This window comes from Cajanus cajan, chromosome 6, assembly GCF_000230855.2.
Source record: "Cajanus cajan strain Asha chromosome 6, NIPB_CcT2T_4, whole genome shotgun sequence".
NCBI classification, from domain to species: domain Eukaryota; kingdom Viridiplantae; phylum Streptophyta; class Magnoliopsida; order Fabales; family Fabaceae; genus Cajanus; species Cajanus cajan.
The window spans coordinates 45,189,795-45,214,441 of NC_138522.1; the positions used below are offsets into that span (position 1 = coordinate 45,189,795).

Genomic DNA, 24,647 nt, shown 5'->3' on the forward strand with positions numbered 1-24,647 from the left:
GCCCTCGTTCTCAATTTTTTTCCATCATCCTCATTCTGAAATTTTCCCTCTAGTTCTGCTAACCCGCCGAGGCACCAATTAAAACAATGATTCTCTGTGGACCAAAAATAAAAAATGAAGTTCCAAATCCAACCTTAGTCTTGGTATGCAGTTTTGTTAAATATTCTAAGAACTTGTTTATAAAAGTCTTATCTAGCTTAAACAAAATTGTCTTAGATGGAAGATTCTTGTGTTCTCTAGATATATATATATATAAATAAAATTCCCATGTCATTATGATTCATGTGCACTACCTTGACAATTCATAGTTGCACTGTCGTGACTCTACTACAACTTGGAATTGTGTCATCATTGTGGCACTCTATAAGTCGACACAATTAATCCGCCAGTCACGAAGTCAAGATTTCTAGGGTCGGCACATCGAACCAGTGTCTACTGCATTGCCACTGATCACTGTGCCATTATCAAAATTTAAAATACTAATATAGACTTTCCCCAACAATCTATATGAAGATAGGATTTTTTTTTTTTTTTTTTTGTGCGGGGGGATGAAACCAGAATTATGGAAATTTGAAAAATGTTATCGCCTGCAATTTTATATGAAGACCACAATAATTTACAAGAAAGGGGTGGAGATGAAAGTTATGCAAATGTCAAAAATGTTATCACGATGAGTGAAGACATGTCAAATGACTTTTTGTTGTTTCTCAGAATTTTGAAAAACTTGGAGTATTAGCTATTTATTTTGTATGTGTGAACTGAGAATATCTCCTATGTAGTGTTCTATAGAATTCAGGTGTTGAGCACCTATGACTCTACAAAGTTGGTGCAGCAGTGGTGGCTATTGACACTTTAAAGCTTACAATAACAACCGAAGTATTATTTATATAAATTATTTATCATAAATTTAAAATATTATTTATATGTTACTATAAAAAAAATATACTAATATATGTTTAAAAATATCTATTTATACAAATTTTAAATATGATTTATATGTTTAAAGATAATATTTATTTATTTATATATAATTTATTATTAATTTTTGTTATATAATAAATATTTGGCATGTCCAATATACTAATTAAGAAACATGTGAAAAAAAAATAGCATGCGAAGAGGAAAAATGGGTTGAAATAACATGAAGCCCAGGGCTAATTATTCGAATTGGGCTGAAGAAAAGTTGCGCAATCAACAAAAGCCCAATAACTTGTTTGGCGCCAAAAGAAACCATCAATAGTCTTCTTTCTTCGTAAATGGTTAGCATATAACGAACTCAGCAAAGTGGAACCCCATCTCACCCTGAGCACACAATAAAACAGTTGAAAAAGTTAAAAAAAAAAAGCACTCTCTCTCTCACACACCTTGATGCATGCAATCTTGATTCTTCCATTAAGTTCTGTTCCAAATTCAGCTCAAGAACAAATTGTATGCATGTTTGGGAATGATACGGAAACTAATAAAGAAAACAAGGAAAAACGCAAAGAAAATATATTGTTGATATTTCTGTGTTCTCAGGAAAATGGTTTGTCACTTCCTCTACGTGCATCTTAACCTCTTTGTCTTCTCTTCAATTTTGATTTCTCAGGGTTTGGCGTTAACTCATCCAACTGAAGGTAACTCAGATAACTGTTTATTCACTCTTGTATTATCCTATAATTTGCTTTTAATCTTGGAAACAGTTGAAAATTTGATCCGATATTATCATATTATGCGTCTGGTTGCTACAAAAGTTGACACAGACTATTCGAAACATGACTTTTGGTTTCGTGCTTGTGGTTGAGGACCGTGTTGGTAGCTGATATCATCTTTTAGAATTACATATTCAGATTTTGTTACTATTATAAAACTAAAATCCACTTTAACTTAATTTGACAGCTTTCTGCTCGTTCACTAAACAATATATTTGTATTTTGTGCTTATTTTTTTTTTTTGGGATAAACAGTGTCAGCTCTCCAGGATCTATACAATGCCTTGAACTATCCACCTATGCTCAAAGGATGGAATGGTAGCGATCCTTGTGGGGAGTCCTGGACAGGAGTTGCTTGTTCTGGGCCATCAGTTATACAATTGTAGTGCACCACATCCACTGATTTTATTTTCTATTTAGATCCTAATTAATTCCACTAATAACTGTTAGTTATTCTATCTGTCTAGAAAACTTCAAGGATTAAACCTCACTGGGTATCTTGGAAGCCTCTTGTATAATCTACGTAATTTGAAGCAACTGTGAGTGTTTATATGGCATTAGGCTCTTATCAGGATAATTTATCGTCAAGATCTGCTACTTATTTACTTCCATATTGTGGTTTCTGCAGTGATATCAGTTCGAATAACATAGTGGGTGAAATGCCTTTCGGTTTACCCCCCAATGTCACACATATGTAAGCCACCAGCTGCTCTTATCCCCGCAGGATTAAATTTTATGATTCCTGATAAGCATGCTTGTATTTAAATATAGCAGTGTTGTTCTCATGATTCTGTGTAGCAGAAATAAAATGAAGCTTGCATTATTGCAACTATTTGAACCAAAATATTCTACACTTATTGAGAATTGTAAGTTACATCAGGAGTAAAATGGATTTTTGTTCGTCGGAGAGGTACACCATCGGCAATTTAGTCCCTGATGAAAATTTATGTGTTTGATTCTGTCTTTAAACTGTTTAAACTTATTTCATGTTACTCCTCATCAGAGATAATAAAAGGAGTGACATGAAATGGGTTTGAATGATTTAAGAGGACTGAATCATCAAAAAAATTTAAATTTGGGACTAAATTGTGAGAAGTATACTTTTCTAGGGACCAGAATGCTAGTTTACCTATTGTTGATTTTAGAACAAGCTTGATAGAGATGATAATACAAGGAAACATGCTTAACCAGAATATCAATTAAAGTTTATTCTCACATTTTCTCTTCTCTTAAGCTGGGTACAGTGATTGAGCTTTACTAATGCCCGTGAAATCATCTTGTCCTGCAGGAATTTAAGCCACAATTTACTACATGGACCCATTGGTGATGTATTTACTGGTTTAGATCATCTCAAAGAAATGTGCGTCTTTTTCTCCTGGGTCTTTTGACCTGCCTTTGGATATGTATAATAAATGAATAAGCAATTCAACCACTACAAAATTTTAACTACTTGAAAGTTGAATACAATCTAAGCCTTCCCAATTTTTAAATATTCGTGATGGATCAAATGGTATGTATAACACATAATTATAAAATATAATAAGTAAAAGTAAATCATTCAACCCTAAAATAAATAAAACAACCAAAATAAAGACTGCAAGTCCTCTACATTGCTATCTTTTGTTGAATAAGGTAAAATGAAAGTTGAGAAGCGCCAGAGAAACGTGGTTGCTTATAAAAATCTAAAATATTTTCCAAGGTCAGCTGAAGTCAAGTACTATGATACTAGTATTGCGACCCTTATGATCAAGTTGTGAGAAAGTGAGACAACCAGATGAAAATATTTTGATTCTTATGTTCAGAAAGAAAGGCTAGCTAGCAACACACTTTTTCCAACATAATATTACTAGGTGAAACTCCCTTGGGACCTCTAAATAGGAGGTGGAACCTACAAAATAGAGAGTAGAACTCACATGAATTTCACCCAATAGAAGGACTGAAAGTGTACTGATAACATTCTTCTTTGTTCAAATTTCGTTGTATGGAACCTCATAAAGGATAATTTCCTTTCTTCAGGGACCTTTCATATAATAATTTCTCTGGAGATCTACCTAGTTCATTTGGTTCCTTAAGAAACCTTGCTAAATTGTAAGTTTTTTTGTCCGATGCCTTATCCATTTTTCTAGACTTGATTTATGTTTCAACATATACTCAAAGGGAGAATTAAACTTTATTAGGGTCTATTTTGTTGTTTGATATGTAGAGTGGTGCTTATGTGCAGGTTCCTGCAAAATAACAGATTCACTGGATCAGTCGCTTACTTGGCTGAACTTCCACTAACAGATTTGTAGGGTCATCACTCACATTTTCACAATGTATATTTTCAGCTCTATTACTTGCTTATTTTTCTACATTGCCAGGAATATTCAAGATAATATGTTTAGCGGCATTCTTCCACAGCATTTTCAATCCATACTGAATTTATGGTTAGTGAAGACTATTTCAAGTTTTGATCACCTTTAGTTTCTTGCATAAAATGAAATAGTGATCACATAACATTGAATAATAGTCACCCTCTATACCTTCAAATTCAATTAGGATTGGAGAGAATAAATTCCATGTGTCAGACAACTCTCCTCCCTGGACTTTTCCTCTGGAAACTGTATCAGTTGAGCATAACACTAGTAGCCCACCCACAACTCGGGCAAATGCCATAAAGAATTATTCTCCTCCCAGAGTAAGTGAGGCTCTTCCCATGGTAAGTGAGGCTCCTCCCAGAGTAAGGGAGGCTCCTCCCAGAGTAAATGAGCACAAGGAGAAACGTGTAAGTCCTGGAGGAATAGCATTTATGGTTGGTTCAGGAACACTAATGGTAACAGGGTTAGCACTCTTTGTTGCAATCCGTTTGAATAAACTTCGTGTACAGAAATCGAACTCGAAGAGCACAGAAAGCAACCAAGGCTCATTGCATTCTCATCCGTCCAGTGCAACCATAGGTAATTCATACAGAAATGCACATGAACTGTGACTGTGAGGCACTTCATATGCCATTTGACATGGAGTGACCTTGAGTTGAGAAAATCTAGAACAAATAATACAAGAAAATTTTGATCTTATTGAACATTCACTTCTTGTATGTAAATAATTCCTCTCTGAGTTAGTATAGTAGTATACCATTCCATTTAGTATTTCTGTGAATTCATTAATATTGTTCATCATGCTTATTTTTCCCCCTCTGGTGATAGGAGTCTCTTCTACCGCACTAGAGGAGAGCCCTCAACACCCCACCTTTAATTATGCATCCCTCGTGGGCCCTCCTGTGGGATTGCCTTCCCTGAACCATAACAATACAGAGGAACCATCAAGAAGAAGTTTTTTCAAAAGAGCCAGATCCAGTGGAAGGACGAAAATTTACACAGTAGCGGAGCTTCAGTTGGCTACTAATTGCTTCAATGAAGCCAACATTCTGGGAGAAGGATCTCTTGGTCCTGTTTATAGAGCTAAATTTCCCGATGACAAAGTACCATCTTTTAAATACTAGTATTTTTTTGTCAAGTTCAGGTTTGAACTGTTGCTTTCAGATTGTATAACATCTTTTTTCTTTTGGTTTTCTGTTGAAGATTTTGGCCGTCAAGAAGATAAACATGGCGGGCCTGTCGTTCAGAGAAGAGGAGAAGTTCATGGATGTCATTTGCACAGTTTCCCGACTGAACCATCCCAACATCGTAGCACTCAGTGGTTACTGTTTGGAGCAAGGAAAGCATCTTCTTGTTTACAATTACGTTGGAAATTTCACTCTAAACGATGCTCTTCACGATGAGGCGTACAAACCTCTGTCATGGCTCCACCGTCTCCGGATTGCTCTCGGGGTTGCTCAAGCCCTAGAGTAAGTTCCATGTGCTAATGTCATGTCTCACACAAATTTAATACTCGTTAATATGAAAGTAGGGTTCTGGCTGTTATGTGTAATTTTGTATCAACTCTTTAACCTCGAGCAAATATTTGCAGCTATTTGCACTCAGTGTTGTGTCCTCCTGTGGCTCACGGCAACTTGAAGGCTGCCAATGTCCTACTGGATGAAAATTTGATGCCTCGTGTTTGTGACTGTAGCTTGGCTATTTTGAGACCACTGACTATCAATCAAGTCGAAATTCCGGTTAGTCATTGCCAAGGTTCTTGTTGTTCAAGTTATTCCTAACATTGAGCAATAGACCATAGTTCATAACTGATAATTAATAACTGTTGCATTTTGCTAATGCTCACACCTCACAGCTGCTTTTATCTTATATGGGCGATTTTAACTTTTAAGTTCCCACTGAATACATCAAGTTCGAAGTATAGGGTTTAATAACAAGAGTATGTGCCCCATTTCTTGTTCTATAGCAGAAACAATGATAGTAGAGAAATACAAGCAACAATTCATTGAAAATCATAAAAGTTTGTCTTTTCAGATGTGATTTTGTAGTTTTTAATTAAGTTTAATCGATGTATTTAAAAAAGTAGGTTAAAGAGTGTATTACTAATATTTCTAGTGATTGTATTATTTTGTAACTTTAGTAGTTAAAAGCTGCTTAAATTTTATAAACCATGCAGATTTTGTAAAGGGAATCAAAAGTTTGATAAGAATCTTGGTAAGTATGGTCATTGATCTCTTTGATGGCTGTTGAAAACAGGCTAATGAGTTCAACATTGGAGAGATAGGGTACGTTGCCCCAGATCATGGGCAACCAGGAAGCAGCAGCAGAAAGAGAGACGTTTTTGCCTTTGGGGTACTGCTTCTGGAATTGTTAACAGGAAGGAAACCTTATGACGGGTACGTTCTTTTCGTTTTCATCTTTTTGTACGTAGTTTTGGATTGAATGATGTACCCTTTTTGAATTTTCCTTCAACACAGAGCGAGGCCAAGGGAGGAGCAATATCTGGTGAAATGGGCTCCACCGATGCTTCCTTATAGAGCGAGTTTGGAACAGGTGGTAGATCCCCGCATGAAGAGAACATTTTCACCGAAGGCTCTTTCTCGTTATGCTGATATCATCACCCTCTGTATACAGCCTGTAAGGCAACTCCGTCCTCCAATGTCCGAAATTGTGAAGTCTCTTGAATCTCTATACCAAAAGTTCAACATTGACAAGAGCGATGTAGCAGATGGTACCGAACTGGATCCGTTTGAGAAGTCTTTCCATTCGGCCAACATATGCTTTATGGGTTCTCCCGCCGCAGTAAGCCATGCATCAACATCAATCTAACGTAACGTGCTAGAAATTTGAGGTTCATTTTTGTTGCGGCATTTTTCTCTTGTAAATATGAGGAACGTGTTTTTTTTTTTATCCGTTTGTACAGACTAACTGCATGAATTAGCTTGGGATGAAGATTTTTCGATACCCAAATAAATGGAGCATTTGACACTTCTGGTGTGTCTATCTTTCTTTTCTTATCACACGTATCATCGATCATCATTCATATCAAATAGTACTTAGCTTTCTTTTCTTCGTATCCCATAGACATGATTGTGTAGTCTCTTCTAACCAACATTTTTTATCTACCAAAGTCAAACATTAAACATTACTTAATACATTTCAGTTCTGTTTGGACCAACATAAAGTTTGTAACATTTTTTGTTATAATTATGATTCTGTGAAGTGGTTACTTCGAGTTTAATTTATTTTTGTGTAAATATTGAGTTTTAGTTTACTTTTCTCCATTTGTATAGGTTTTTTATTAGTAAAAAATTATAATAATATCAAGAAGGTTACAACTTAAATCTTTTTTAAATTTCTCATCAGTAAGCCTGACCCAATGATTTCGAGTAGTTACAACTTAGTTGCATTGTTTGAAATTTGAACTTGTGCAATAATCCTATATAATAGGCCATGCTAGTAGTTCCAATATTTCTTCATTAACAACACAGTATAAGAGATGTCTTTTTGTTAAACACACATTCAATACATTTTTTAATTCATCATAATCAAATTCGGCATTAAAAAATTACAATATAATACTTCATTAATATATTATGTCCTTACATAATCGTATAAAAAAAATTTGTTAAAAAAACAAGAACAAAATCTTTTTTTATTTTGTTCAATATCATGGAAATAAAATTCATTTAGTTAAATGAACCGATTTAATTTATTTGAACTAATTTGAGGATTAATTGTATGATTAAAATTATTAAATTTATTTTAATACAAATAAGTTATAATTTATTGACAATCTCTAATATATACTCACTTATTTTCTGGAGAAAAAAATTAGCAACATGTAATTTTTTTTTTTTGGGTCAATCAGCCACATGTAATTTTTAGTATATTTGTAAAAATAAAATATATTAAAAAAATTGAAAATATGATAAAAGTTCCATAAAACACAAAATAGGAAAAAGAGAGAAAAAAAATAGTTGCAGGCAAGTAAGTAGCAACGCCGAATCGAGGGTGTTCAGAGTTTACACTAACGAGTGCCCATTTTCTCTTCTCAAATTGTCAGAGGTACCTATTTATCTTCCCACTCTCAAATCCTTTCTTGTTTTCTTCATCAACATCGCATTTTTTTCGTCAATTTCTCTTCTCTATAACCCATCCATACCTTCTTCATACATCTTTTTAGGGTTTTCAACCTAATTTCCTCTTTTAAGCATCACACATCCTCGATCTGAATGTACGATTCTTCATACTTGTTTTTATGATTGTTAATGTTTCTATTCATCGTTCTCTGTTGCCAAATTTTCCTTGTTTTCCGATGTTATTTTCTGGTTTGGAGTTCATTTCTATCTGGATCGGTTATCATCGCATCGAGCCTTACCACATAATTGGTTTGGTGTGTTTCTAATTGTTATTTATACAACCTCTGTTTCCAGCAAAAGATGCATATATTTTGCACAATTGTAGTTTGTTATCGTTGGAATAATGTTCAATAGGTGTTGTAGAAATTTATCAACAGTAAGCCCCACACCACAGTGGCATGTATGCTGTACGTGTGCGTTCTAATAGCATTATGATATATGGAAACTTAATCTGGTTTATTTGGACTATGTTCCTATCAAAGTGGTCTTGTTCGGAGTGGTTAAAACTGTTTTCCCTGTTCTTTTTGAGGGGTACCTGCTTGTAGTCTACAATGTTGTGATCTAACTTTGGCTTTGTTTGGATAAGTTTCTTCATAAGTACTTAAAGAAGAAGAATGTAAGAAGAAGAAAAAAAAAAGCTTTTTGGCTTCTCCCATAGGCTAAAATTAACTTATGCATAAACTAATTTAGTTTATGGAGGAAGGTTATTTCATTTTTTCTTCTTTTTCTATTAGCACTTTTGTCCAAACAGGGCCTTCTTATCTCCCAACATCATTAATGAGTAATGTTAATATTTTGTCAGTGTGCAGAGAATATCATGGTGGACAGAGCAGAACTTAGGTACTTGGAGGATGAGGATTCATCACTCATGAAAACTATTAAGGGTGCAACGACTGGTTTAGTTGCTGGCACTATCTGGGGTACTGTAGTTGCCACCTGGTATGATGTCCCTCGTGTTGAGAGAAGTGTTGCTCTTCCAGGGCTGATAAGGACTTTCAAGATGATGGGTAATTATGGTTTGACCTTTGCTGCCATAGGAGGAGTCTACATAGGTGTAGAGCAGTTGGTGCAGAACTATAGGATGAAGAGGGATTTTGTCAATGGAGCTGTTGGTGGATTTGTTGCTGGTGCAACTATTATAGGTTACAAAGGTAGCCCTTTCCTCTTATAAATATATATGTTTGAGAATTTGCATATTTTAATATCTCTATTATGAAATGTTGCTTCTGTTATTGAGCTACTGATTTGTTGTTGAAGATGAAAAAAAATACAACAAGTGCTATGTATATTTTGTGCTATAATATAAATTAGATATGGTAATGGAGCAGCATCACATGAGCTAGGACTTGATCCAGTTCATTCTGAAATTTACTCTATTTGAAAGTTGTTTTTTTTTTTCCTTGTTGACTTTATTATGTCATCGTGCTAGATGGCTATTGGCACTTTTGATGTCTGGCAAGTGATAAGAAAGTGAATCTATCATTGGCTCTTCTTTGGCTTGCAAGAAACCAAGAATTGATCTTCTTGTCGTTGTATGTGTGTGTTTCTATGTGTATGGGGGGGAGGGGTATCTGTGACCAATCCTTTCTTCAATACCCCTTATGTCAGTTTTATGTCATTTTAGGTTGTCATATAAACCTTGTTCTTTGTCATTTTGTACTTTTTCACTGTCATTCAGGGATCCTTATATTGGGAGGATTTTTGTCCCTCAAAAGAAACTGCAAGTTATATATTCTGGATTGCTTTCATTCAATTGTGCATGGTTATTTGGTTGGTGGTTGCATGATTTTTTTTGCGAGCATGAAATGGGATTTTGTAGGAAATACCAAAATAGGTTATAAGTTATAAACCATGTTATTGGTTGCAGAGGCTAACTTTTCATTTTACCCCCATGTTATACAACAACAACAATAATAACAATAACAACAACAAAGCCTTATCCCACTTGGTGTGGTGAAGTCATCTACATGGATCACACAATGTTGTTCAACATGTCTAAAAACCAAAGATTCAAGAATATTATTTACCCCCATATTGTAGTAGGAACTTAAAGTTGTGTTTGGCAGGAAAAAAGTGACAAGAGAATAAACTATGTAGTAAGGTTGAAAATGCATTAGATAAGTGAACATTTTAGGCAAAACAGAATTAAGAATGAACAAGTTGTCAAAATTACGATTCAACTCATAGAATCGCACGATTCTACGCTTTTGCCATGCTTGGGCGAGTTCGTTTGTGAACAAAATTGCAGGAAAGTAGAATCGGTAGACTTACCGTACTGGATCATAAAAATGATGGAATCAAAGTCTTTTCCAAGTTTGCTGGTCCAGTTTATTTTTGCATTATCTTTTACGTTTTGGGTCAAGTTTCAATTTTTTTTTAATTGATTTTGGGCTTTTGAAAACTTTGGCCAGTAAAATGCAAGCCCTAAGTTTACTCTAACCAAGCACTTAGAATGAAGAAAAAACATGTCGCTGAATTGTTGTCTTCTTCAACCTTTTTCCCAAACAGCAAACCCTCCCCCAAAACTGCTGCACAAATATTGTGAACACTGACCATAGCTCTCTTCCACCGCATTTGGAGTTTGTTGTTCTGCTGCCTCTATTGTGAAGCAAAGAATTGTTGTGCTCCTCCCCGCAGTTGTCATTCTCGTAGTTCTCTTCTGACTGTTTTTTCCTTTACTCCTGTGACTTTGTTTTGCTCACAAGTCATTGGTTATCTTTCTTAGTTTCTATTTTCTATGATTTTAATTTGGATAATCTATTTTAATCTGAGTTAGAGGTCTAAACTAGGTGTTTTAAGCTCTTTTGCTACTGTAATGGAGTATTTTAAGTTGTTTGGTTGGTCATTTTAGTTCTTTATGAAGTTTAGTTATTGACTTTATTCTGCTTATAAATCTATGATTATGAATTAAAGCTTAAAATGGTTTTTTCCCTCTTATTCATAGTATGTTAGATGCATATAAAAAAAAATTATATGCATATATTTGGATTTTATAAATTTTGTAGGGTCTTACGTTTCCTGTTACGATTCTGTGACCCTTTCCCAAGTCCAACTAGAATTTTGATTTTGACTACCTTGGGAAAGAATGCATTGGACAAAAGACTGGTGTAGCGTCTATTGCAGAAAAGATGGTAGACTAGAACCTTGCCTTAGGTGGTCCAAGCATGTGCGGACCGGAGAAGACCTATAGAAGCCCCAATAAGGAGAGTAGATCAGATGGAGGGTAGGTCTAGTTGCTAGAGGCAAAGGTATACTGAGAAAAACTGTAGGTGGGCCAATTAAGGACTTAGGGCCCCTATAATTTGTGTATAGATATAAGTTGTGAAATTGTGATAGAACACCATGGAGTCATTTGATGTATGTAACCAGTCTCTCCTAGTGGCAAAAGGGGTTGGTTGGTCGTTCTTGCTGTATACAAATGTTGAAAATGGTCATTTCAGATTTTCAGTGGTTAAATTCTTTTCTTGCTATAAGTTTTAAGCAGTACTTTATTTATATTACTACCATACATTCATGGATAAATTTCCCCTTAAGTTTTTTGTGTTTATCTTTGTGTTTGTGCATACAATGCTGCTGGTTTCTTTAGTCATTGGTGCAAAGCAGCACCATATTATGTAAGAAGTTCATTGCATTGAACTTTGCTCGCTCATTGAATTATTTAGTTAAACAATGTGTGCCTGAAATTTCCTAAAGGAAAAATCTTAGTGATAGATGGTTCTAACTACCAGTCATAGTTATATAATGTAACTAATTTGTTCTTGTTACTGTTCCATTTATTCACTGAAAAGTAGGATATATTCATGTCTGTTATTGGTATCAAGATTTTTGTGGAAATCTTCTACTTTAAGTTCTTACTTTTATTTATTGCTTGAATTTGATTATTTGTTCCATTTTTCTATGGGTTTTGGGGAGAGAAAGGGAATGGAGGTTGAAATTTTCATTTTCAATTATTAAAGTTTTATAATTTATAAAAATGAATAGAATGGTGATTGAAAGGTTTTGTGAGAATGTATTATTTTGTTCTTTTCATTCTAGAAATTTCTTAAATCAGAAAATATTTATTTTGAGATGAACGATTTGTCCTCCCTTTCCCTTCACTTCAAAACCCTCCCTAGTTTTTTGGCATCACTATTGAGTATTGACTTGTGCTGCGAGCTTTAAGTTTCTTTCGAGTCTCTCCCCTTGTCTGCCTATATAGGGGATTATTTTACGTGTGATGCTGGTTGACCATTTTGACATGTACATGGAATACCCCATGATTTGCATGCTTTTGCATTTTTGCTTCTTGTCAGCTGCGATGGGTCTAATTTAAACATGGTTCGTGAGGATGATGTTCAACCCTTAATAACCTTCTTGAAGTGTCCTAAATTATCTTTCTGGATCTGATTAATCATGAAACCAGGATTATGAACTTTAAAAATCTCCTTGATCTGGTATTTTTCAAGCAAGCTTTATGTTCTGTTCATTCTATTGTAGGAAGGAGCATCAAAACTGCACTTTCTGCTGGGTCAGCATTGGCATTCACTTCTGCATATATTGATTACGGTGATCAGAGATTAAAACATGATGATGGGAAGGAGTATGCTGCTTACACCACAAAGAAAAGAAGCAGCACTGATGCATAATTATTAATTTATGCACTTTTATGACCGAAAGCATTTCAAATTGATAGTAAAGAGTGGATCACTCTTCTGTTGACCCAGTTATTTGTTTTGAGTTGGAATTACATACTCGGCTGTCTTTCCATTTTTATTTTCTTTTGTAATTTGCTAGTGCTGAACTGGTTAAATGCCAATAAATGTGTTATTGTGGGTTAATCTACATTGCATATTAGCCCTCCATAACCACAAATTACCCAATTGCCCAGTAGTCGATGTTCTTTCTTAGATGGAATGAATGAAACCAAGAAGCTGAAACATGTAGAGATTGGTGTTATAGCTTCAAGATTCTCAATATAACTTAACTCATTAGTGATCATCTTAAGGTATTTGATAACTTGATTTTGCTCTTCTACCATTCAAGATAAGGAAATAATAAAAACGGTGGAGGACAGATCCCGGGCAGAATCATAGAACAAACTCTCGCATCATTGGGCTTGCGCGGGTGAAGAACTTTATTGCTAGAACCTCTGTTCAGGAGAGAGATATTTTTAAGGTTTAGCTTCCGACGTAAACAATGGACTCAAATGCAAAAGTGTTTCTGGTCTCTTCGAACCTTCTGTTCGTGTGTCTTTCACTGACATGAACATTCAAGTTGTTTTAATGTTTAAAACAAAGGGCTTATGTTCATGAACTTTTCATAATTTTTTGTAACGGATACTACGCAGACGAGATTGGGGCAATTGACGAATTTTTTACTGATATAGAATTTTTTTTTAAAAAAATTACTAAAAAGGCATCTGTTCAACTTTATTTACACATCTAGCACCATTTACTGTACACACTCAGAATTCGGTTCCCAAGGAACCGAATTCTGAGCTTCAATTTTTTTTTTGTGCTCAGAATTCGGTTCTCGAGGAACCGAATTATAAGTAGGTTTAAATTCTATTTTTTTTTGTTTGTGGCCCAGTTTGGGCGAATCTGGAAGTGGAACGGAACAGGCCGTTCTGCTTGCACACGTAGAGTGGTATTTTTGAAAGTGGAACGGCCCGTTCCGGAAGCAGAATGGCCCGTTTCACTTTCAAAAATACCACTCTACGTGTGTAAGCTTTCGGAACGGGTCGTTCCACTTCCCAGATTCGCGCAAATTAAGCCAAAAACAAAACAAAAAAAAAAGAAAAAATTTAAAATTACTCAGAATTCGGTTCCCAGGAAACCGAATTCTGAGCACAAAAAAAAATTTGAAGTTCAGAATTCAGTTCCCCAGGAACCGAATTTTGAGTGTGTACAATAAATGGTGCTAGATGTGTAAATAAAGTTGAACAGATGCCTTTTTGGTAATCTTTTTTAAAAAAAATTCTATAACCGTAAAAAATTCGCAATTGATAAGAGAGGAAAGAGTGGAGGAAAGACATTAAAAGAAAATGAATGGTTGTATTTAATGGACTCATGTGAAATTTGTAACTACTTCGTTTGTTTAAAGTTTTTAAGGGGACACTTGATTTAAGGAAAATCATTAAATTCAAAAAATGACTTTTTTAAGTTTAAGATTATTATGATTAAGTATATTATAATTAAATAAATTCATAAATATTACTTTGTTAAGATTTGATATTCTTAAGAATATTTTTTAAAATTAAATTAACAAGAGAGAGTTAGAGTGAAAAGGTAATTTACTTGTTGAATTTGGATAACATAATAACTTCGAATAGTTTTTTTAGGAAAGTAATATATATCCAGTGATAGACTTACATTCATTTGATGGTGAAGAAATGTACTCCTCCACTTTAATTAAATTAGTAGTATATCTTTAAAGATTTTGTATTTTGTATTCTTTAATTTTATATATTAAACATACTGATGATTATTTTTTTGATATTTATGTTTTACTTTTTTTATATGTGATGATAATTATCATTTGTTTTTATTTTTGTTTAAGAAAATTATTCTCACTAACTTAATATCTTAGCTCCATCATTACTTATCCACCTCTTACTATGAAAAATAAAAATGTAGAAAAAACATGGAAATGACACTTTTCTTAGAATAAAAATTGTTCAGGACTTATTTATTTATTAAGTTTGTAAATATAAGAATGATACATTTCTAAGTAAGCACAAATTTAATGTGGGTTGGGTCGTTGGATTGAGATGTTAAGTGTAATTTGCAGAATTTGATCGATAGATAAGCCATAATCAGTCAAGCTGAATACAGTAGTAGCTGCCAGCTGGTGTTGTTTGACGGTGGTCATTCCAATGCCGAATAGATTCACTGTAAATTGGGAATGAAATGACTTAATGCTTGTTTGGATTATCATTATTTTTAATGTAAACAAAAATTCTCTCATTTCAAAGAAAAAAATGAGAAGTAACAATTTGTTACTTTCACCATAAATCAAACAGACTGTTACAAATTTAGGATACTCAACTTAGTCTCAAACCAAAAAAGGAGGATTAAAATTTAACATACCTTTGAGCTCAACCTTATTAGCATTTACAAGTTGGTTTTAATCTCCGGTTGTCGATAATAAATTATTTGATAGTTCATAGTTGATGATTATCAAGTGTTTAAACTTTTTAACTTACCCAAAAAAATAATTATGTTTAATTATATATGATGTAGAAACTAATTAAAAATCACGTAATTTAGAATTATTTAATTATTCTCCAAATTACCTGAATAGGCTTAAGAAATAAGAATTTTAGTTTTTATTTTTTTTATAAAAAAATATACATTAAAGATGTAATATTGCTATTCATATGGTAAATTTATTAACTTTACTAATAATTCTAAAAAATTACATCAAAATTAACTTTCAATTAAGTTCACACCACACAAGTGTATAACTAATATTTAAACTTTATTAGCTTTCGATCTGCGACTGAAATATCATTTAGTTTATGAATCAATCAACATATAATTATTTTAACTTAATTAGTAATGTTAAATTTAAGTTTCAGATATGCAACTCAATTAAATAATCAGAGAATAACAAAATTATTTCCAATAAAATGATTTCTCTTTAAAAAAACTATTTTTAATTTTCAAAATCATTTTAAAAAAAAATTGTTTTAAAAACAGCTTTCACTATTAGGCTTGGCCAGCACCAGCAAGGAGGTTATAGAAGTACATGTGTCTCGGATCATAGATATTTTCCACGTGGCAGAAAACCATTGCTGATCCCAAATTTCATGGCCCACAAAATTTAACAAGATGCTTGAGTGAGTTCAAGTTTGAAAGCCTAGTTCTGTAGTTCACCACTTCACCTTCGTGATAGATAAGAGGAACACATAATTTTCGTACAATGGCAGGACCTGCTTTCTACACCTCCTGTCTTTCCTCTTCCAGGTAACTAACTCATCTTATCTTTCATTTTTGCTTAACATGTTCAATGCTTAGTCATAGTAATAGCATATCATATTCATAAACAATTCCTAGCGTTTAAAATTTTATATTCTGCCTTAGAAATTAACCATGCTGGTGAAAACATTGAAGGGAAAGTTCAGTTAATGTTTGAAAATCTATGTGGACATGGTTGTGAGGGACTAAGATTGTGTTTTCAGCAACTTAGGGACATGTTGGTTGGTATTAAAAACTCACAATGCAAGGGCCGTGCCAGGAAGTGGAAGGAGAAGATTGTCAATAAAAGCAGAAGTGCAGTATGTAAACGCTGAAAAGGCAAAGGAACTGGTAGAAGTGGATGGATATACTGTTCTTGATGTGCGAGACAAAACTCAGTTTGAGAGAGCTCACATTAAATCTTGTTCTCATGTGCCTCTTTTTGTTGAAAATAAAGACAATGATCCTGGTATGAAATTTCTCCTTCCCAAGATTTTTATGTGTGCTTGTTTTCTGCTTCAATTTTGTTACTTCATGGCGCTAACTTTCTGTAGGTACTATTATAAAAAGGCAGCTGCACAATAACTTTTCTGGGTTGTTCTTTGGGTTACCATTTACTAAGCCAAATCCTGAGTTTTTCCAATCTGTTAAGAGCCAGTTTCCACCTGAAAGTAAACTCTTGGTTGTATGTCAGGAAGGACTGAGGTTAGTTTATGATTTCCTATTCAATTTAGTTGCTACTTATGCCCAATGTTCATGGTCATGCATGGTGACATGAAGCTTGCATTTATATATTTAGGTCCTTTAAGGACATGTTTGGATAAACCACTCCAGAAACACTTTTAGGAGAAAAAAAAATGAAAGAAAAATGATATATTTTGGTCTTCAAGGACATGTTTGGATAAACTTATCCAGAAACACTTTTGAACAATTAGGATCGATCTAATAGTTAGAGATTGAGGAGGCATGCACAGAGTTTTAGATTCGATACCTGTTACTGTCATTGTAATTTTTATTGATAAAAAAATTAAATTAACTTATGCATAATTATAAGGTTTTGGAGAAATTAATAGGAAAGAGTTTCTACAAATTAGTTTATATATAAGCTAATTTTAGTTTATGGAGAAACTTATTTCATTTTCCTTCCTATTTTTCTTTCATAGAAGTGCTATGGAAAAAGTTTACCCAAACATGCCCTTAGTTCACCTTCTTAGAACATGGAGATGGAGACACCCCCCAACTCTGATTTAGTTCGTTTGTCCTTTATTTATGATTGATCGGCTCCCAGATTACATGCTCAGAATATGATTCTGTAATAGAATCATTATTTACAGTCCAAAATCTAAATGTTAGACGAAAATGAATGAGGGGCGGATGTTGCTTTGGTTTGATTATTCAATGATAATTGGTCACTTAGCAGTGAAGGAAGAGATGGCAGTGCTGTCCTATGGGGTTATTAGTTTAGAAGCTATGCTAAACACACGCATTTGAGAGTGTGTTTTGCAGGTACTCTAGCTTAGAAATAAAAAAATCATTGAAAAGAATGTTGATTATGAAAAATGTTTTTTTGGCTTCTGCCAAATAGCTCGTTTTAGGATGATTTGGTTTTTGACAAAGAGAACCACCATAACTACTTCTGGCTGTGCCTGCATGGAGTGCTATTAAATTCTCAAGTAGAATCAGATGCATAGTTTATGTGAATAAAACCTTGAGCTGTGTGTACTTTTTGTATAAAGGAAGATGAAGGTTCCTGTGTCTTGAATATTCAGGCGAGATCAAGTTTTGTATGTAATAACTAATGACAATTGACAACTATCAATCCCAATTATGGTACATTGTTTTTAGGACGTAAACCTTTCCTATTAAATAATGGGGAAAAAAAGTTGAAAATAACTCTTAGTCTGAGATAGTATTGTTTATATACATAATCCTTTAATGATATCCTTATGTCATGCTTCTCAGTTATCTTAGACAGAGAATTGTACAAGAATTTATTCTATAAGCATATACAGCTATATATTATAACCTATCCCTAAAGCTAGCCACAGACTATAACGTATTTGTATTTTGTTCGCATTGTGAAGAGAGGTGTACAAGATATTTCAAGAACTATTCTATTCTGGGACAATCTAAGAAATTTGTACTCATCCTTGTCGTTTCATTGCCTGTTTTTCTTCAACCTTTTATCACATTGTAGGCCAACTATGGTGGTCTTTATCTCAGCCTAGTCAAATATATTCTGAACCAACATAATATTATGCATAAATCTTTAAGAATGTTAGAAGTTGATTTTAGCAAATTATATTAGTCATCACATCAATAACTTCAAGATGTCTTACATGTAGAGACAAAAAGATGCATCAAATTCCTATAAATTTGCGTGACTTGAATTTTCACTGCACGTGCATTGACTTCGAATAGCCTAATGTAAGAATTTGTGATTTTCTTTCTTCCTTGTCAAGGTCCTCTGCAGCAGCAAATAAGTTAGATGAAGCTGGTTTCGTAAATGTTGCATGCATAACATCTGGCCTTCAAACTGTAAAACCAGGTTTAGTAACTGTTTAGCTTTTTTTTTGTTAGTTAAGTTATCTTTTAGGATAACAAATTAAACTATTTCCATTTTGTAGGGACATTTGATTCTGTTGGCTCCACAGAGTTGGAGAATGCAGGCAAAGCTGGTTTGGTGACAATCCAAGGAAAAATCTCAACTGTGTTGGGAACCATTCTTGTTTGTAAGTTTTTCTTCAACATATTTTTATTACTATTTCTTGATGCTTGTATTGATTTTATTTTTTTAAAAAAATGAAATTTTCAGGTGCATATTTATTCATTACCTTCTTCCCTGATCAAGCTGAGAAACTATTCCAATTGGTCCCTTCAGGCTAAGCCTAAAAATTCCATCAGTCTTTCTTGATTTTTTCCTTCCCCATTCATTTTGCATGTAGCATATTAAGGAACTTGTGATTAGAATTGAGAAAAATAAAAACATGAAATGTGAATAAAGTGATGGAAGAGTTAGTGCTTAGTAATGTGAGTATATAGCTATGATGGTCAAGAAACCAAATGGTGTATGCCACTGGTAGTATTCTCCATTAAGCAAGGTGTTGTATCTATTTCTAATGTTTAAGATACCATTTATTTCAAATTTACGTTACTAGGACAATGTGTTGCCTTGTAGTTACACTTGCACTGTTGGGGTAGTTTTCCTTTGAAGATAGTTTTTCTTTACCCCTGGTTTCCTTCTTGTATTAAAGAAAGGTGCACTATGATTCACATAATCCGATTTTGATGATATGATGTTATCCATGCATCATGTCTAACAGATTTTGTAATGAGAATTAAGAGTTAAAGTTCTAAAGATGGTTAACTTAATTTTTGGCATTCTATCACCAAAATTTTTATTCAAATTCAAGTAACTCGTATATAATTAGGATGATGAAAGATATAATAGGTACAATTTATAAATAATAACTCGATATTTTGTTACTTTATAGTATACACAATTCAATGAATTGTCTATAATCTATTCTTTCCCCTTTGTTTAATTTGTGTACTTATTTCACATTGTATGAATGGAAAAAGAATTTACAATATGGTATGGGAAGGTTAGCTTAGTTGGAAGTTTCCAACCATTGGTCACCATCAATAAAACTTGTGTTGAGAAATGTCAAAGCTTGTGTTTCATTTAATTTTTGTACATAAGGTGCTCTAAAGTTCATATTAGCCCCGGGTCCTGAGCAATTGTATTCTCCATAGAAAATAGTCCTGCATGAGTTAAATATGAAGTCAGTACTATAGAGAGAGAAAATAGTTTGTGGACAGCAAAACTAAATTCGTTCTTCTTCTTTGATTATAAAACTAGTACGTATAAAATAATAGGATAATCGTAATTAGATAAGCATCATTGGTCCAATAATTTTAGAATAAATTATACCTTTTTTCCTTAAGTGATAAATAAGTTTGTAATTAAATTTAAGCTTAAATATATTTTTAGTTCCTCAAATTTAAGTTAAATTTGTTGTTTGTTTCGCAAATTTAAAATTGTTATTTTTAGTTCCTGTAATTTTTAAAAATTTTATTTTAGTTCTTTAAGTTACCAATAACATATTTGAAAGTGACTAATTAATTAATACAGTTATGCAATATCAATCGAATTTAATGCGATATGTAATCATGTTTGATAAATTTCTTAACAAAATTTGAATATAAGGACTAAAATAAGATTTTTTGAAATTACAAAGACTAAAAACGACAATTTTAAATTTGAGGGACCAAAAATAAATTTATCCAAAATTTGAGGGACTAAAAACATATTTAAACCTTAAATTTATTTCAATGTGAATAAATCTCTTAATGGTAGTTAATCTTAAGAAAATGAATTATGAATTCAATTTATTCCTACAAAGTCAATTTATAAGGTAAAGATTTCTTCATTTATATACAATATTATGGGTCAATGTGAGATTATCAATCATTAATAACTGTGAATGAGTATCTCACACTTCATTGCACTTTTTAGTGTTTATGAAAACTAACTTTAAACTAATTTAAAAATGTAACAAGTTTTAAACGTATTTATATTTAGGTTCAAAATTTATTCCATCTCTTAGAAGTTACAAAGTTGATAATGGAGGTTGAAAAATAGTTTTGGATGGTGTTAAGAAGTCTTGCTGAGCAAGAGGGAAAAAGATCCTCAACAATCTTGTTTATATTAAAATTGAAAATATTGTACCTCTAAAAATTATTAAAAAGTACAGTACACGTTAAGCATCTTTCGGGAAAAAAAAAATATACGTTACTCATTATTTTAATTAATTAGTAAAAAAAATTGAAAATTGAATTTTTTTTGTTTGTAACCATGAGGTTCTTCAAATAGAAAATAGTGAATATTCAAGATTTTTAAAATAATAATTTTGTATTGATATAACTATGGTATCTAAAAAATATTAAATAATAGAATTCAATAATTTAAAATTTTGATTGGCTCATGGGTCCACTGATAAGTCATAATACACGGCAAATCTCCCATTAGTATGCCTTTGTGTTCTACAAAAACCTAGGGTACACAATCACGTTACCTCGAATTCCCCATTCAAAAAACATCAAAATAGTTTAAAACCTGATTTTGAGGAAAAATTTCTTTTCAACATAATATTAAAAATATTTCAATGAGAAGCTTGTTTAATTAATAAAATCAAACTTCTCACTTAGGGATGGCAAATATACCTGTACCCGTGGGTAATATCCGAACTCGTCCCGACTTTGACGGGGAATACCCGGTTTGACCGGGTACGGGTACGGGTAAAACCCGATATATTAAATCGGGTACGGGTATGGGTATGTACTTACCCGCCCCGTACCCGTACCCGTCCCCGTTCTCATTTTTAATTTAATATTCACTTTTAATTTAATTATATTAAAAAAATTTAATATTTTTTTATGTGTGATTATTTATTATAATATGAGATAAAGAAATAACCCGACGGGGACGGGAATGGAGATTAAAATTCATACCCAACGGATATGGGAACGGGGATGGGGATGAGTTTAACTTGCGGGGACGAGGACGAGTATCATGAAACCCGTACTCGCCCCGCCCATTGCCATCCCTGTAGTGTGCATAAAAAAAGTGTGCCTTTATTTCAAGTGACTGTTACATGTTTAAACAAAAAAGACACAACAAAAACAAATTTTCTATTTAACGACTATGTTAAAAAAAAAAAAAAAAATTGAGTATGTTTAAGCTCAGTGTGTAAGATGAATTCACCAAAAAAAAAAAAAAAAAAAAAGCGTGAGGATAAGCATTAAGTTTGAATTGGCATATGTTATATTTTTAATCAAGAGTTGTGCACTCACTGATCTCTTAAAGGGTCGTTGAAATCATTCCAACCTTCAGGAGCAATGATATCTGACATTACTGTGAAGGCAAAAATAACACGAGAATAAGGTCTCCATGCCCTACCCAACCATATTCTTCCAGTTCCTCCAATTGTACTATTCACAAATGCAAATCCTGTATTTTCATCGGTGGAAACTCTACCATGAGCCGTAACAGCACCATTTATGCTCTTTTGTCCCACAGGTACAGGGTTAGCTATAGAAACTAACTCACAATTCTGTAAATAACAAAAGTAACATCATTTCCATATACTATGTTTTAACTTGTAATACCATAAAACATGAATATAAAGATATACCTCATAGAGTGACCTTGCATTGCCGAATATGAAGTCAATGGAACCTTGAATGTAACAATCTTTGAAGTAATGACGACCCTTATCATCATGAAGGGTGTCTTGGGCTCCGAAGAATCCACAACCCCTGAATTCAGATTGATCGCCCGAAATTCTAATAGCTACTGCTTGTGCCCCTACGGCCCCAGGACTTGGTATTGGTGCTAAATTCTATTTTCAAGTACAAAGTTGTTAGTGTCATTGTAACATATTATTTATAGTTTCTCTCTTCTAGACATACAAATAAAAATTATTCACCATGAAGCTTATGTTCTTAGCAATGAAATTGGAGGCGAAAACTTGTACAGATCCACTATAAAATGTTCCATTCGCAGACAATGCAGTATCATTCCATGCAATCGCAGTTGAAATATAGCCTTGTCCTTGAAATGTAATGTTGGGTTTGGTTTTTGGCACCATAACCTTCTCACTTTCCGAAATAAATGGCATGATATCATATCAGTCTCAAACTTCTAATAAAACTTAGATGCAGTACTATAGATATTGTTAATGTTATTTTTCAATTAAAATTAAAATTTTTTATCGATAATATATATTGACATTTAATGAATCTTGTATTACACATGTCACAAAATTAGAGTTTTATCTTTGTAACATGCATAATACAAAATTCATTAAATGTCGATACATGTTATCGATATAAAACTTTAATTTTGATCAAATAACAACATGTACTTTATCTAAGTTTTGTCCTTTCGAAAAATAGTTTGTTTGAAGAATGATGAGGACCAACTTACTAGTAGATGCCATTGTTTATCCAAATTATGGTTCTTTTTAGACTAAAATCTGGAACTGCATTCACGGCTGCTTGTACTGTTGTGAAATTACAACACCCTTTTCGATCAACACAAAGATAAGAAGTGGTATTAGTATTTGGAGGTGGAATGCCTGGTGGAAAATCATCACAAACAGAATCAGTGTTCCCATTGTCAGGGTGTTTCTTGTGTGGTCGATGATGATGGTTTTTGTGGAAGTTCCAATTCCAAGCTAAAGGTTTTGCCAAGTATATAGATGATGGTGACAAGTTTGTGAGACTCAAATATGTGAAGTTGTTGAGAAAATGTGGAATTGGATTTATGAAATACAAAGATACAAAAACTGCTGCCAAGGGAACCAAAAGAGATAGGAGGTTGCTTTGGAGACTCATTTGCTGCTTTTAGAATGTAGAAGAGGGTGTGAAAAGGGATGAGGCTGAAAATTGGGAAATGAGTATATATATGAATAAAATCACGTCAAAGATGGACTTGAAGGGAAAGGTTCAGTGGCATGCCTTGCAAACTACCCTGTCCCTTATTCATTCTTGGGAAAATTTCCAAACTTCACCAAACTTTTAAGTTGGTTGTTTTTCTTCAACCTTTTTTCATGACATTGTAGACCAACTAAGGCTGTCTTTATCTCAGCTTTGTCAAATATATTTTATGTAATGAGACCAAAGCTATTGCCTATATATGAATGAATTCCTTACTTCAATGTTCTGAATAAATATTTCTAGTGTCATACTACTTAGGTTTCACTTTGTAACTAATACAAAGTTTCCATTCCATGTAATTTCATGGTAACTTCATTAAAATGGGAGGTAGAATACTGCCGCAGAAAAGTTTATCCACAATGAATCAAAATACTTAATTAGTTTTTCAATAAATACTTAATTATAGGATAAGAATCTAAAAACCAAAATGAAATCAAATTTTTTCCGAAAGTTCATTTTAAATTTTGTACGAGTATTTATTGTAAACTTTATCCACATAGAGCTACAGTCAATGACTTTTGGTGATAATTTGCCTGTAACAAGAGTGAATTGAGCTACTAATAAAATAGAAGAAGCAAAAGAGAAGAGCACGGAACCACAAACAAATCTTGCTAGAATTTATTAAAACCAAGAAGCAAGGCACCGCAACGCTCACAATGAAGGAACGGGCGTCGATGAGGAAACGCCTCTGCAATTTGATGGAACAGCACCTCCACACCACGCAGCATCCATGCAACGGAGGGAATTAGAAGACGTAACTGGCTCCAACGGAGGACAGGCTTGCATGCGTAGCGTGTGCTTTTCTCAGTAAATAATATATAACCATTCACCAGGATATCTGGGCATTCTGATGTTCTAAATCATATGGTGACATGATATTGTGAAGAAAACTTCGACATCAAACACCAACGACTACCATGCTAACACTTCCATTTCATTATTGCGCAATCCTGATCACCATATACCAGATTTCTTAATACAGACACTAGTTATGTACATTGAACCAAAGTTGGGTCAT

General features: G+C 33.4%; 4 protein-coding genes across 6 annotated transcripts; 3 read left to right on the forward strand and 1 right to left on the reverse strand.

The window, feature by feature from the left end:
- The first annotated feature begins 399 nt into the window (after positions 1-399).
- Positions 400-7,064, forward strand: LOC109796358 (protein STRUBBELIG-RECEPTOR FAMILY 2). Its single transcript, XM_083077189.1, has 14 exons — positions 400-1,616; positions 1,946-2,072; positions 2,158-2,229; positions 2,319-2,384; positions 2,979-3,050; positions 3,707-3,778; positions 3,912-3,977; positions 4,051-4,116; positions 4,229-4,626; positions 4,876-5,150; positions 5,251-5,516; positions 5,639-5,786; positions 6,304-6,443; positions 6,525-7,064. The coding sequence occupies exons 1-14, from the start codon at positions 1,523-1,525 to the stop codon at positions 6,874-6,876; spliced, it is 2,214 nt and encodes a 737-aa protein (XP_082933315.1). The 5' UTR covers positions 400-1,522; the 3' UTR covers positions 6,877-7,064.
- A 907-nt stretch (positions 7,065-7,971) lies between these two features.
- OEP16-3 (Mitochondrial import inner membrane translocase subunit Tim17/Tim22/Tim23 family protein) lies at positions 7,972-13,048 on the forward strand. 3 transcript variants are annotated; one of them, XM_020357307.3, is made up of 3 exons: positions 7,972-8,115; positions 8,992-9,340; positions 12,666-13,048. In XM_020357307.3, exons 2-3 carry the CDS (start codon positions 9,007-9,009, stop codon positions 12,812-12,814), a joined length of 483 nt encoding a protein of 160 aa, XP_020212896.1. In that variant the 5' UTR covers positions 7,972-8,115; positions 8,992-9,006; the 3' UTR covers positions 12,815-13,048. The 3 variants fall into 3 exon arrangements, with proteins under 3 accessions (XP_020212896.1, XP_020212899.1, XP_020212898.1); XM_020357310.2 differs by having other exon boundaries at positions 7,988-8,115; positions 8,999-9,340; XM_020357309.3 differs by lacking the exon at positions 7,972-8,115 and adding an exon at positions 8,124-8,284.
- A 2,928-nt stretch (positions 13,049-15,976) lies between these two features.
- On the forward strand, positions 15,977-19,289 carry LOC109797004 (Rhodanese/Cell cycle control phosphatase superfamily protein). Its single transcript, XM_020356884.3, has 6 exons — positions 15,977-16,135; positions 16,351-16,595; positions 16,681-16,831; positions 18,589-18,674; positions 18,754-18,858; positions 18,942-19,289. Exons 1-6 carry the CDS (start codon positions 16,092-16,094, stop codon positions 19,010-19,012), a joined length of 702 nt encoding a protein of 233 aa, XP_020212473.1. The 5' UTR covers positions 15,977-16,091; the 3' UTR covers positions 19,013-19,289.
- On the reverse strand, positions 18,942-24,597 carry LOC109795740 (putative pectinesterase 8). The gene is made up of 5 exons (XM_020355270.3): positions 23,118-24,597; positions 22,618-22,789; positions 22,324-22,530; positions 21,983-22,242; positions 18,942-19,891 (listed from the first exon to the last, which is right to left on the reverse strand). The coding sequence occupies exons 1-5, from the start codon at positions 23,525-23,527 to the stop codon at positions 19,738-19,740; spliced, it is 1,203 nt and encodes a 400-aa protein (XP_020210859.1). The 5' UTR covers positions 23,528-24,597; the 3' UTR covers positions 18,942-19,737.
- Positions 24,598-24,647: the final 50 nt, after the last annotated feature.